General features: G+C 38.1%; 2 protein-coding genes across 4 annotated transcripts; one reads left to right on the top strand and one right to left on the bottom strand.

The window, feature by feature from the left end:
• The first annotated feature begins 3226 nt into the window (after positions 1 to 3226).
• On the top strand, positions 3227 to 5069 carry LOC114876912 (zinc finger HIT domain-containing protein 3). Its single transcript, XM_029188840.2, has 3 exons — positions 3227 to 3428; positions 3580 to 4003; positions 4991 to 5069. The coding sequence occupies exons 1-2, from the start codon at positions 3358 to 3360 to the stop codon at positions 3914 to 3916; spliced, it is 408 nt and encodes a 135-aa protein (XP_029044673.2). The 5' UTR covers positions 3227 to 3357; the 3' UTR covers positions 3917 to 4003; positions 4991 to 5069.
• LOC114876910 (beta-glucuronidase) lies at positions 4093 to 10047 on the bottom strand. 3 transcript variants are annotated; one of them, XM_029188832.2, is made up of 11 exons: positions 9667 to 10047; positions 7524 to 7712; positions 7303 to 7401; positions 6805 to 6981; positions 6463 to 6695; positions 5806 to 6085; positions 5450 to 5724; positions 5061 to 5322; positions 4739 to 4927; positions 4463 to 4601; positions 4093 to 4393 (listed from the first exon to the last, which is right to left on the bottom strand). In XM_029188832.2, exons 2-11 carry the CDS (start codon positions 7707 to 7709, stop codon positions 4218 to 4220), a joined length of 2016 nt encoding a protein of 671 aa, XP_029044665.1. In that variant the 5' UTR covers positions 7710 to 7712; positions 9667 to 10047; the 3' UTR covers positions 4093 to 4217. The 3 variants fall into 3 exon arrangements, with proteins under 3 accessions (XP_029044665.1, XP_029044666.1, XP_029044668.1); XM_029188833.2 differs by having other exon boundaries at positions 4093 to 4381; positions 9667 to 10035; XM_029188835.2 differs by lacking the exons at positions 7524 to 7712; positions 9667 to 10047 and having other exon boundaries at positions 6805 to 7026; positions 7303 to 7394.
• Between the last annotated feature and the right edge of the window lie 2344 nt (positions 10048 to 12391).

The raw sequence follows: 12391 nt of genomic DNA, 5'->3' as shown, positions 1-12391 counted from the left end.
TTACAACTGAAATATCTGATCATCTTCGATTAAAGTGGTCGCGTAATTCCAATGAACGTTTTCAATGAAATCGTTCAAGTATCGTGAAAAAAGGTAAAAATATAGAAAAGTGGTGGTAAGCCGAACGGCCAGTAGCGGACAATCGAGTTCCGTAGCCCGGATATGGAAAGGATGCGGAAGAGCCGAAGTAGAACGTGTCGACAGAAGCAACTGGCACGGGTTTCGATTACGTTGCAATTCCACGAGATCGTCGGTGTCTGGTGTGCGTTAGAAACGATCGAAACAACGACAGTTCGTAGACTCTACGATCAGCAGGAAGGAGTATCGTTTACATAGAGGAAAGAGGCGTGCACGAGCCGATTATAAATAACGTCAGCGTAAAAATTAGAATTACCAAGTGACGTAGACTTTATTGAAACAAGTGTTCTTGCCAAATCTGGCTCGTCGTGATAATAACTAGAATAAACTGACACGAAACCGAGTAACGACAATTTCCTATTAATGATATGTTAAAAAGATTCGTCCGTCGTAAATATTCCGTTCGCGGCAACACATTACTACTACCACTGCAACGAGCGGCATGAATAAACCTTATCTTTAACAAGTTATCGGATGAATGAATCCCTTTATAAATGATGAACGTTAAAAGGCATCGAAAAGGGACGATACTTATCTCAACGACACTGGCACCCACGTGTCCTGTCGGCGGTCGAAAATTCCTTCCTGAATCCGGCCGTCCTTCGAGCGACAACAATTGCACAGAAACGATCATGCAACGGTTGATCACGTTTCAACTCGGTTCCGCGAGGTAACTGGCAACATCTCTAGAATCACGTCGAATTATTTCGAATGTCGTGGAGAAGTCGTGCAAGCAACTGGAACCGGCAAGTGGGTCACTGTCATTCCCTGTAGATGATTTACGAGAAGGAAGTCGCGATCGGATACGGTGTCTCCATCTCTGGCACGATCGGCACGCTGACCGCGACAACTCGACGTTGCGAAGCGCTGGAAAGAACTGGCCAACCAGGAGGCCACGAAACGAGATTCCTGTTATTCCTTCCTCCTCTTGGGTCCGCCGTTGCCTTGCCTTGCCTTGCCTTGTCTTGCTTTGCTTTGCCTTGCCTTGACTTGCCCTGGCAACGTCATCGTACGCGATCATCGTCGTGGCTCGTCATCTGATTCTCTGCCGAGTCTGACGTCATTCGAGGAACTTGAACCTCCGGAGGTCCTGCAATTTCGCAATTCAAATCGGCGCTGGACAGCATTTTACAGGAGCTTGTAAACAGTGTCACTTCGATATTCACTGGTCACTGATGATATTGCAAGCGTAACGTTTCAGAGATTTATAATAATCTCGAGAAAAGAGAAGAAAGGCCCATGTACAGGAAACAATAACTGCTATTTGGCACAGTTTCGAACACGGTTTTCTGTCATTTCTCACTAGGTCATTGCATCCTTTTATCGACTTAGCAATGGTAATTCCTTTTCTCCAACGTACTCATGTGTACCTGCTTTTTCCCCGCTATTCTTTGTTTGCGAAGCATTCCTTCGCCCTCGACAAAGAATAAAAGACTCATGCGACCTTCTCAAGGTGAGCCCGAAAATTTCCACAACATCGTGTATATTTATGTATACGAATGTACAACCAGATTCATTGAACAATTAACGTATGTTTTAATGAAAAACACACTTGCCCAACCGGAAATCTATTAAAAGAATATTTATGCTAATACTAGTTTGCTAAAAACTGACTAACGCGTTAACTGCCATGGTAATCACTGGTGGCGACCGCTAGAAAGAATCAATGTTCAGAATAATAATTTTAAGTATCAAATCAAAAGAAATGAATCCCTAATACCTTTAATAATCCACATTACCATGTAGTATAAGTAAGGCTACATATACGACTACGATCAATGCGTTAACGAACCTTTGATTCGTTTCTAACCTAAATCAGGATAATCAAATTAAAGTCTACTATAATTAAGAGAACTTCGATAATATGGATCATAAGTTATTAAGCAAAGGTAGAATTTATCCGTCTCATTTAAGAGCGGTAGGTGTTATAAGTAAGGTACTGAATTTGGTTGAAGCAAAGTTGACAGTCAAAGTTTCTACGCCAATGGAGATCGAACGGAGGAAGAATAGCAACATGAGTGAAGATTTGCAAACCGATCCGAAAGTAGAGTCGTGTACGGGACTCGTTATCGGTTCGATTGTGTCCGGTTGTCCGAACAGTGGTATCGTGATGTGTCAACGTCACGGCCGGTGATGGTATTCCGGTCGGTGTTGGTAGCACTGCTAGGTCGGTTAACCTGGCCCAGAAACTAAGCCGGAACTGCTCGAGGAATCAATGACCTTGGCACGAGTAATGCCAGGACATGCGATCGTTCGCAAGGAAGAAAGTTCCATTCGCATCTGTTGCGCTATGAAGCGGAATCAAAAATTCCACGCTCGCAACTAGACCTCTCTACTCTTTCCTCGAAATAAGGATAGCAAGCATCGCGACTGAATTATGGGAACGAGCACATAGATTTAAAAGATATCAAGTACTTATAAATTAGGAAACGACAATTGTTTTATTTCAACTTTTAATTATAAATTTATCGTGTCAAATAATTTCATATTTAAGCTCAAGTTTTTTTTACTGAACGTCGTGAGCAACACGATTTTGACTTAATTTTATGAAGAATACAATTAATGTTTTTACTTATGCAATATTTTGTTCTATGTTCGAACATCGTTTATTGTTATTGAAAATGTGTAATTTCTATTACTTTAGTTATTAAAAACGATTTAAGTTTCTCGCAAAGGATACCGCATTTCACTACGACTCATGATAAGAATATCAACTGTGATAACATTTTAAATGTGGCCAAAAGAACGGATGCTGAGAACAAAAATATTTTTTCCTTTACTCTATGTACAGTTCCGAGTTGCCCCTGGGAAAATGCTCCCCCCCCCCCGTAGGATCCTCTGGAGTGCCGGGTTACCGATTTCCCGGTCCTCCCAGGAAAGTTTCCCGGGGTTTCCAGATTCTTGGCTCTGCCCAGTGAAATTAAAGCTAAAATTAACAAATTCTGTTATAGATTAAGTTCATAACTTATTATAATTTTAGGATGTAATGTGAGCCTGGTAATGATAAGGTTTATATACTAAATTTAAAACTGATTAATTTTATGTAATAATTTTAACTATATTTAAAATTGCACATTTTTTTCCCTAGGTGGTGCTGCTGCAATCACGTGGTTGAACACGACAATTCTGCGCACTCCATGTGACTGCATGAAAAGAACCGCCAAATAGTATTCGGAAAATCAATGAAATTAAAGTGAAATTGTTTCAAAAAACTTTATAATGACTAAAATTTGTTGCATATGTGATAAAACAGATTGTTCGTACAAGTGTCCCATATGCAAAGTACCATAGTAAGTACATTAAAGGTTATGTGTATAATTATCATAGTGCAGTTGATCTATTTATTTAATCATCTATTCTTTTTCGCATAAGTTTTATATTAAGGTTTTACCGATGTATTCAATACGAAAAATTAATAAATATTTTTTATGTTTATGTTAGTTGTTCTGTAATTTGCTATAAGGAGCATAAAGAAAGTAATTGCCAGCCAGAGGAATCTCAGCAAGGTGAAGTTAAAGAAGATAAACCAGAACGTATCAAGTATGAATTTCCTACAGAGGATACAGTTCCCATTGAAAAACTAGAACAATTGCGTTATAATGAGGATTTGAGAAATTGTTTAAAGAATCCTCATGTAAGAAATATCATGCGTGCAATTTTGACTGATAAAAATCCAACAAAGGTTATTGCTTTGGCTATGACTGAACCAATATTTTTGGAAATGGCAAATGAGTGCTTAAAAGTTGTAGAACCAGCAGTTGATGATCAACCATGTTGATACGCATAGATCTGTACAAAGTTGGACCAAAACTGGACCATCATTATATACTGTGATACTATTGAAATTGGTACATTACAAAGAAAGGTATAAAAATGACATACTCCGTACAATCTTATGTTACAATACTAATTTTAGGATGGAGAGATACCAAATCAGAATAAGTTTTCCATCAATCTTTTTATCAAATGTTTATTAAAAAATAATGATAATTTGACATTTTAACACATACATGTACAGACAAATGACACTTTTTAAAAAAATTTGTTTACAAAAAATTGCGAAGTGTTAAAAAAAGATATTAATAATGAAACGAAATGTAATTTTCGAGATCCGTCGGTATATCTGTCCCATCTAGTTCCTTTTGGAGGGAGTGATATCTCTTCCTAACGTGAAATGCTGCCATTTTTGGTTGTCTCTCCCTCGTGAATATGCCTTTTTTATTGCCGCCTACTCTAATGAATGCTATATACGAATCTAATTAAGTTTTATTGTCATTTGATTGAAATTTCTTATATCGAATTATAATTTCTTATATTCACTTACTTTGAGCTGTTCTGAAATCTGCAAAATTCCAAATAAATTCTCCAATGAAGAAACCTTTGTTTCTTAATTGATCGAATGCTTCAAAATGTCTAGAGAACACTTCTTTTTGATATTCTTCGCTCCATACATATTCGGGCAACTAAAAGATTGTAACATAATATAGTGAAACAAAATGAATGTAACATCGAGCGTAAACCTTGTAAACCTGAATTTTTAAAAACTATCAGATATAAAAGATTGATTCTTTTGAAATATTGTAATTATAAAAAAACATACTTCGTGTAATCCAGACATAGTATCAGCTCCATACTCGGACATAAGTACAGGCTTGTTATATTTTTTATTCCAAGCCTCCGCTTCTCCTATAACTCGGTTCGTTATTGTATCCAATCTACCTGGGTTATTGTACCAAGCATTGTAACGATTAAAACTAATCACATCAAGATATTCGCCGGCCTTATCCTCCTACAAATGAATCGTCCTCGCTATAGTTATATTCTATTAATCTAGTGTTTCATATTTTTTAAGGAACGTAAGAGCAACAGCTTCGTGGAGCTTCATGTATTGTGAAGATGTAAAATAATAAAATAAAAGTAACCTGAACTGATCGTGCCATAGCAATAGTAACTGGCCTGGTAGGATCGAGTGCTTTCGTGTGATGAGCCACCTGTTTAAAATATTCTCCAGCTTCTGGTAGCTGCGTCCTAGGCTCGTTTGCGATCGACCACATGATCACCGAAGGACGGTTCTTGTCTCTCCTTATAAGCTCGGATAATGAGTCCTTATGACGCGAAAGGAGGATCGGCGTAAAGTTCTCGGTGTCCACGGACGGGCACTCGTCGATAATCAAAAAACCTAATCTTTAAAGAAATAAAGTAAAATGTTATTAGTCCTTAAATCCACTTTTTTATCAAACGATATTCCTTTTTATATCTAACAGTAATTTGTAAACTTTTGTAATATAAAAAATGTTAAAGTTAGAATTACCGGTCAGCCACGTCGAGTACTTCGTCGCTGTAAGGATAATGGCTAGTCCTGTAGGCATTTGCACCGACCCATTGTAATAATTCATGATCCCTGGCTACGGTAACCAAGTCCAGACCACGTCCTCTTATGATCGAATCCTCGTGCCTACCGAATCCTCTCATGTACAGGGGCTTATCGTTCAACAATAAACTGGTGTTTGTCCAGGTCAATGTCCTGATACCGACCGGCATCCTGTAGACATCTACTCCGCTGTCGTTCAGCATGGACAGTGTGACCTAAGATTGAAATTATCTTACTTAAGCTAAACTACCGAGGGTATTTTTACAAATAGGTAATTAAACAAAGTAACGTTCTACCTCCAAAGTGTACATGTATCCAGGGTCGGTGGACATACCCCTGGGCCACCATAGCTTCGCGGATGGTACTTTCAGCGTACCGGAAAATCCGTAAACCGGCTCCTTCACGGCTACGATCTCCTCGGCATCGAGAAGGCTTACTCTACAGATAGGAATTTCATGCTCGTGTAAGCCGGCCGGTTGAATGATGTATTTTACGATACCAACATCACCGATCAGTCCCGTTCTCACTGAAATGTCCTCGACGTAGACCCGTGGTTTCGTGTGTAGTAAAACAGGTCTGCACAATTCAATCTCGCGTTAGTTCAATGGTATCAAACGTATCTCGTAGGAAAGTGGTTGAATGTTGCTTTTATTTCAGGATAAATAAATTGTTCTGCACTGGTAGTTTAACTTTATTTGTTTATCAGCGCCGATCTCATAGTTGTTGCGAAGCTTTTCAACGTTCAACGACATGAATTTTCCGAAAGTTGCACAGATGGGTCAACGAGTCTATTATGCGATGTACGTTCTGTCTAGTTAATATGTTAATTGCCGTTGGAAGTCGCTGGTGATTTGCTTCGCAAATTTCATTTAATTAAATACTCGAAGGAATTCAGAACGCGCTAATGATGAAGCTTGATCGAGAGGATTCAGCATGATCATTTTTAAACTCACCTATGTATGCCAGCGTAGTTGAAGAAATCAAAAGTGTAAGACTGCAAGTGCACCGTCCCATTATCAACAGCAGTTTCAACAATTTTCCCCTGTGGTACGCTCGTCTGAAGCAAGGTGTTATCCACCGCGACGGTTATGCGATTTTTCCCCCCATAAATCAAGTAGGAGGATATATCAGCTTCGAATGGAAGGTGGCCTATTTCGTGACTGGTTACCAATCCACCGTTTATCCACTGAAATCCAAGAAGAACTTTAATTTCGTAAGTTTTATACTTAGAGTTAGTCCTTTACTTACTACGAAGATATTTTTTCTGTTGATAGCGAGAAGTTAGTGTAACTTACCACTTGAGCGAGGTAATTAACGGAGCCGAATCTAACGAAGACCCTTTGTTCGCGCCAAGAAGAAGGCGTGAAGAACGTTCGCTGATACCAAACAGCCCCAAGGTGATCTCTCAATTCCCTCGAGGTTGTGATATCGTTGTACGACGAAGGAACAGGCATTTGCATCACTTTTCCTACCTACACGAAGCGGTACATCTACATAAATGAATCCTTGTTGATAATCTGTAATTTGCGAGATTCACATTTACGCAACACAAATTCCCATATGTTCGTGTAAAAACGTGTGAGTATTACTTCCATTTGCTTTTTAATAGTTTGATAATTATATGAACGCATAACGACACGCGGAAGTAAACCTAGTGGCGTAACCATGGGGTCAGTTGAGCATTCCGACCCCCCAAGCTGCGCAACTGGGTGAATCCATAAGACTTGGCCAAGTATTTTGACAATTATTTAACAAATTTAAAGTTTAAATTCTTTGAAGCTTTGTTACGATACCTTTGACAAGTCATCGGAGAACCACGATTCTTTGTAACCCTTTAACGAATCTTCCGAGGGTGAAATTACAAAGTCCCACATGCCATCCAGGGATTTTACCTATAAAGATTCATTTACTACAAAACGGTTATATTGAAATATTTGTATTCAAAGAAAGAAGAAATGTGTTAGGACTCGTGATCGTTAGGGTGAAGAAGGATTAACAGTAAAAAATCGATTACCTCTCGGGATTCACTTTCCCGGGGATAAAGCATGCCGGGAAGCGGCGATGGTGGAGGAAGATCTTCTTCGTGTGGTAGAGGCGAGTATTCGATCGGAGTTTCGGGGTAGGTGATCTCGGGGCCCGATTCTCCGGCCATCGCCGCGCCGATTAAAAGAAAACTTAAGCACCACATTTCTCTGTGCATTTCCTGTGATAAGAAATGAATCGCGATACAACAACAAGTAATATTTATTTATTTTATTATAAACAGAAAAATTGAATTAGGCAGGGACTAGGATGGTTAGGTTAGGCTAACCTAACCCTTAAAAATGTGAATTGGTCCTCCTGAAAATGTGAACTGACCCCCTCGCTATTCGATGATTCTAAAATCCTACAGTATAAAATTTTTAAATTTCAAAAATTTATACTGGGGTTCTGAAATTCTAGAATTTCAAAATTCCAAGACTTGTCACTATTAATAAAGCTTAGAGATTTATCCCAGAAAAAAATCCTAATTACACCAGTACAAGATGCAAGAGACTTAGTATTGACTCTCAATAATTCCAGACGTGACATTAGATCATCTTACATCAATAAGATTGCTCTATCATTACTCGGATGATCAACATTCTTTGGAACATCGCAGTCAAGTGCTACGTAATCATTTACACAAACTGATAATGCGATATCTAATGTACGCATTTCAGGATTTGTAAACAACTAGAAAAATAATGTACAATTTTGCAATTATAGAATGTTAACATTAACAGAATGAATGTATTTAGCAATGATGCAAACATAGGTACACCTCGTGAGCGTCCCATAGGGTGTCGTTCACAGCAATATCGGCTTCCTGGCACGGTGCCCTCCTACGAGAGCAGACTTCCCTTCCCAAAGCATCAAATCGTTTCCTCGTACACAGTGTCGTCGTTGTCCCTAATTCTTCGAATAGATACTGCGAGAATGTAACAATTACTATAGCGATGGGAACGATGTCCTCGCGAATAGTGTCGATCTGTCCCATGGAAAACGCGTGTCCCACGTGGAAATTCTTCGAAGCGTGTTGGCACGCGTTTCTGTGGATTCTTTGCAACCATTTCGAACGATTCGAAGTTTCCTTCGTTAGATTTACTTATTATATTTCTTCAATGACATTTCGAAGGGGTTTGCTTTTGAATTTTCCTTTATCGACGTATTGACATGACATAACTCAGATTTTTGGGGGGAGGGCCCTGATTCCTTCGGAATTTAATCATTCCAAAATTATTTTGAAATTTTTCTAATTTAAAAATTCCGAAATTATTTGGAAATTTTTGAATATTAACAATTTTAGAATGGTGAGAGGGCCAGTCCATATTTGAGGTAAGGGGGCGGGTCCAGTCTCGCCCCTTTACCTAATTATACTAATGTGGGTCGGTAAATTTTTTATTTGATTGTTCATCATTTTTAATTTTTCTAAGTAACTTGAAATTAGATTAATAAATTTTGAAAATTGTTTATTTATCTGTTGCGTTGTGAATAAACTGATTCACTAATTAATCTCATCTGTATGCTTCCCTTTATTATCTGATGAAAGCAAATTTTGATATATTAGTTATTTGAATGTTTACAATATAACATTTGAACACGGAGATTAAATTTGAGTTCTTACATTTATCATTATTCGTTTAATTTTAAATTACCGCTGACACAAGTGATAATATTATTGTTTTCTGAACTGATGGATTATTTTTGTAGGTTTCGTAACATTGACTTTTGTTAAAAATAAAAAAGATGTATGCCAAGGATTTGAATCAGCAAAGTATTATTAAAGAAATATTTACCAAACTGAAACGCCTTAATGAAATTTGCCAATAGAAAATGAAGAGAATACGCTTGAACCAGGAACGAGAATCGGTGTCCTGTTAATTTTACACAAGGTTCACTGCGCGCCAAATCAGAAGAAAGACTGACACGTGTGTCAGAAGCATGATCTCTGTTCATCACTAAAATCCTTCTACGTGTGCTAAAAAAATGTGCAAAACAGTCGAGACGCTGTCTGGAGGTCGATGGAATTGTTTGTGACGAAGGAAAAAATATCTTCGAAATTCTTCGAACCGATGATGAGATAAGTCTGCTTCCTCTTTCGATGAAGGAAAAAGAAAGAAAAATTTCCCACTCACCTCTGAAGAGCCTTTAGATTCTTCAATTTAGTGAACAAAGTTGTCGCATTACAGTCGGGTGGAAAATGGTTGGATCGAACCGCGACACCGACGGAGTTCAAGGCTCGAGAAGAGGAAGTATTAGAGCGGTTTTCAACGTTTCCGGTCGCGGTCAACGCAACATCGTTGGAACTTGGCACGTTCTCTCCTGTCGAGATCTTACACGCCACTAGACTAGAGAATCGGTTCTACCTATCTCATCGGACCGCACTGTGCCTCGCCGGCCGAGTGGCCTGCTCTTATATACGGGGTGTCCCGGTTCGATCGGTATCACCGGCCAACCGAGCAGAGATCTAATCGTCACAGCGTGTGTTTTGTGATTCAACGCTCCAAACGTCGCTGTGGCCCCTTTCGACTTCTAACCCAACGTATACAGTGTGTTCCGCGTAACTGGAAACACTCCAATATTTCCTAAACTATTAAAGATACAGGAAATTGCTTTGGTGGTAATTGCATGATAAGATAGAGCAACATCTTGACGTAAACAAATTTTTTTTTTTGCATCATTATTTTCAAAAATATAATGGCAAAATTTGGTTTTTTAAATGGAACTATATATTTTTCTTTCGATCATTTGATAGTGCTTTTGAATTCGAATTCATTAAGCTTGCATGTATACACTTGATTTTCATTTGTTTACGAGATATTGCGCTAACAAATTTGGAGATTTTTCACGGGAGAAATTCCCTTCAGTGGGAAATATCAGCAGGGGTCCTGTTCGCGCGTCCCGCTTGAAATGGATACCACGGGCGGCCACCGGGGTGGCAGGCCCATACTTTAGACAATATTTTTTCGTCATAGATGCTACGTTTACAACATCAGAAAAAATACTTCACATTTAAAGGTCATTGAATTCATGGATTTTGTACAAGGAAAAGTAAATCCATTTATCTTTTTTTACTTTTCCTTGTACAAAATCCATGAATTCAATGACCTTTAAATGTGAAGTATTTTTACTGTTCCTTCTCTCGAACTTGCAGTATTTACTGGCATCTGTTACGAAGCATCTAATTTCAAATAGCTTTTTCCTTTTCATTTCAGATATTAAAACGTCAGTTCTGTATGTACGCTAGTAAACGAGCCGACACACCGCCACTTTGCCCTTGTTATTTACTTATCAGTTTGACATACTTTGTCATGCTTCTAATCGGTTAAAAACTGAATGAATTAATATGTCATAAATATTGATTTATGCAAACCTATAGTTTCAAAGTACGTGCTTCGAAAAGATTGAAAAAAAGAAATAATTGTGATGATATTGTGGTGTTTGAAAATATGGCACGTTTAAACGGGCGTAAGGGGTTATCAGTGGCGTTGTTCTCCGCGCTGCTCGTCTTTTCTTCAGTGCCGACTCGACGCGGAAGAATTCGATCGTTCTGCGCCTGGATAATGTCCAGGTGAAACTCATTTCGTGCCGTATCAGAAAAACAATGGGAACGAATGCTCGATCGGTGATTCGATCCGACTTTTCTTTTACAATGTGGTCAACTAACAATAAGTGACGCTACTTATCTAGTTTTTTTCAGAATTAGATGCAAGTACTTACTATAGTAACCGAAGCGAACAATCTTTCATTGCAATCTTGAGATAATTCGAGAACACGTTTTAGGTGGTTCGTGAGCGCAGAACGTCGCGTTTCAGTTACCTTGATTAACTTTAATTATTTGTGTGGCAACGATTTGCAGAGGTGTTTCGACGAAATGAAAGTCGAGGTACGCTTCGCCGCTGATTATTTGACTTTATCTAAATTTTAAATTAGTATTCCGTGCAAACTGAGTTTGGTTCGTTGACACTTGTGGACACTTGGTGGTTCCGGACTAGCCACTCGATGCTTGCTTTTATAAGCTTCGTTCAAGATTGTGTTATCGTGATAACAGTATTTGCAAGATTCCTTATGGGCATATACTTAAACGCTTTGTCTGGTCGCGGTAAAACATTCTTTAAACACTTTTATCTATTGCAACAGTATATTCATTATTTTATTTTACATGTAACAAACAATTGCAATTGATATATTCTTGTGTAATTCTGTGTTATCGACATATAATAATATCAATTTCTATAAAATTGTTATGTGTAATTAAAAGCGTAATTATTGTTTCATTATCGTTATCAGAAAAGAGAAGGTAGAATATTTGAGAAAATCTATTGTTAGAACACTAGATTTCTAACACTAAATTTCAACTTAAACTATGGTTTGTTTATATTAATGCAACAAAATAGGCGCATATATATTTTCTTATTAGATAAATACACGCATACTTTGCTGTCAGAATTGAATTGTTTAATCAGTAGTATTTCGCGCGTTAGTTAGATGTTTGATCAACGCCATCTATTGAGAAGTGTTCGTGGCTGCTCTCTCGGTACCAGGCTAGAACTTCGAGAAGGTGGCACACCAGGTTCGCATAACGCGTCGGGGTGGTAGATAAGGATAACCACGTGTATGTAAGTAAATACTTATATACATACAACAACGCCGACATATTTACCCAGTTCTAAAGTGGTGTCACAAATACTTTATTTTATGCGAATATTCTTAATTTTATGCCTGTTTCTTATAATAAGTGAATACAGAATTTCTAAACACAGTTCTTGCAGGTATTTTATTAATAATTTTTAAAGTTAACACAATTGAAATTGACCTGTGGCTGAAACTTTTGATACTTTCCTAGTTTTTCACAACCAA

This window comes from Osmia bicornis, chromosome 1 (assembly GCF_907164935.1).
Source record: "Osmia bicornis bicornis chromosome 1, iOsmBic2.1, whole genome shotgun sequence".
NCBI classification, from domain to species: Eukaryota; Metazoa; Arthropoda; class Insecta; order Hymenoptera; family Megachilidae; genus Osmia; species Osmia bicornis.
Note: the sequence above shows the minus strand (reverse complement) of the source record. Positions and strands in the feature narration are given on the sequence as shown.

Coding starts and splice junctions, on each gene's coding strand:
- LOC114876910 (XM_029188832.2), bottom strand. CDS start 7,709: ATGCACAGAGAAATGTGGTGCTTAAGTTTTCTTTTAATCGGCGCGGCG. Junction 7,402..7,523: donor GGGAAAGTGAATCCCGAGAG/GTAATCGATTTT, acceptor GAATCTTTATAG/GTAAAATCCCTGGATGGCAT. Junction 4,394..4,462: donor AGATTTCAGAACAGCTCAAA/GTAAGTGAATAT, acceptor AAACTTAATTAG/ATTCGTATATAGCATTCATT.
- LOC114876912 (XM_029188840.2), top strand. CDS start 3,358: ATGACTAAAATTTGTTGCATATGTGATAAAACAGATTGTTCGTACAAG. Junction 3,429..3,579: donor CCCATATGCAAAGTACCATA/GTAAGTACATTA, acceptor TGTTTATGTTAG/TTGTTCTGTAATTTGCTATA.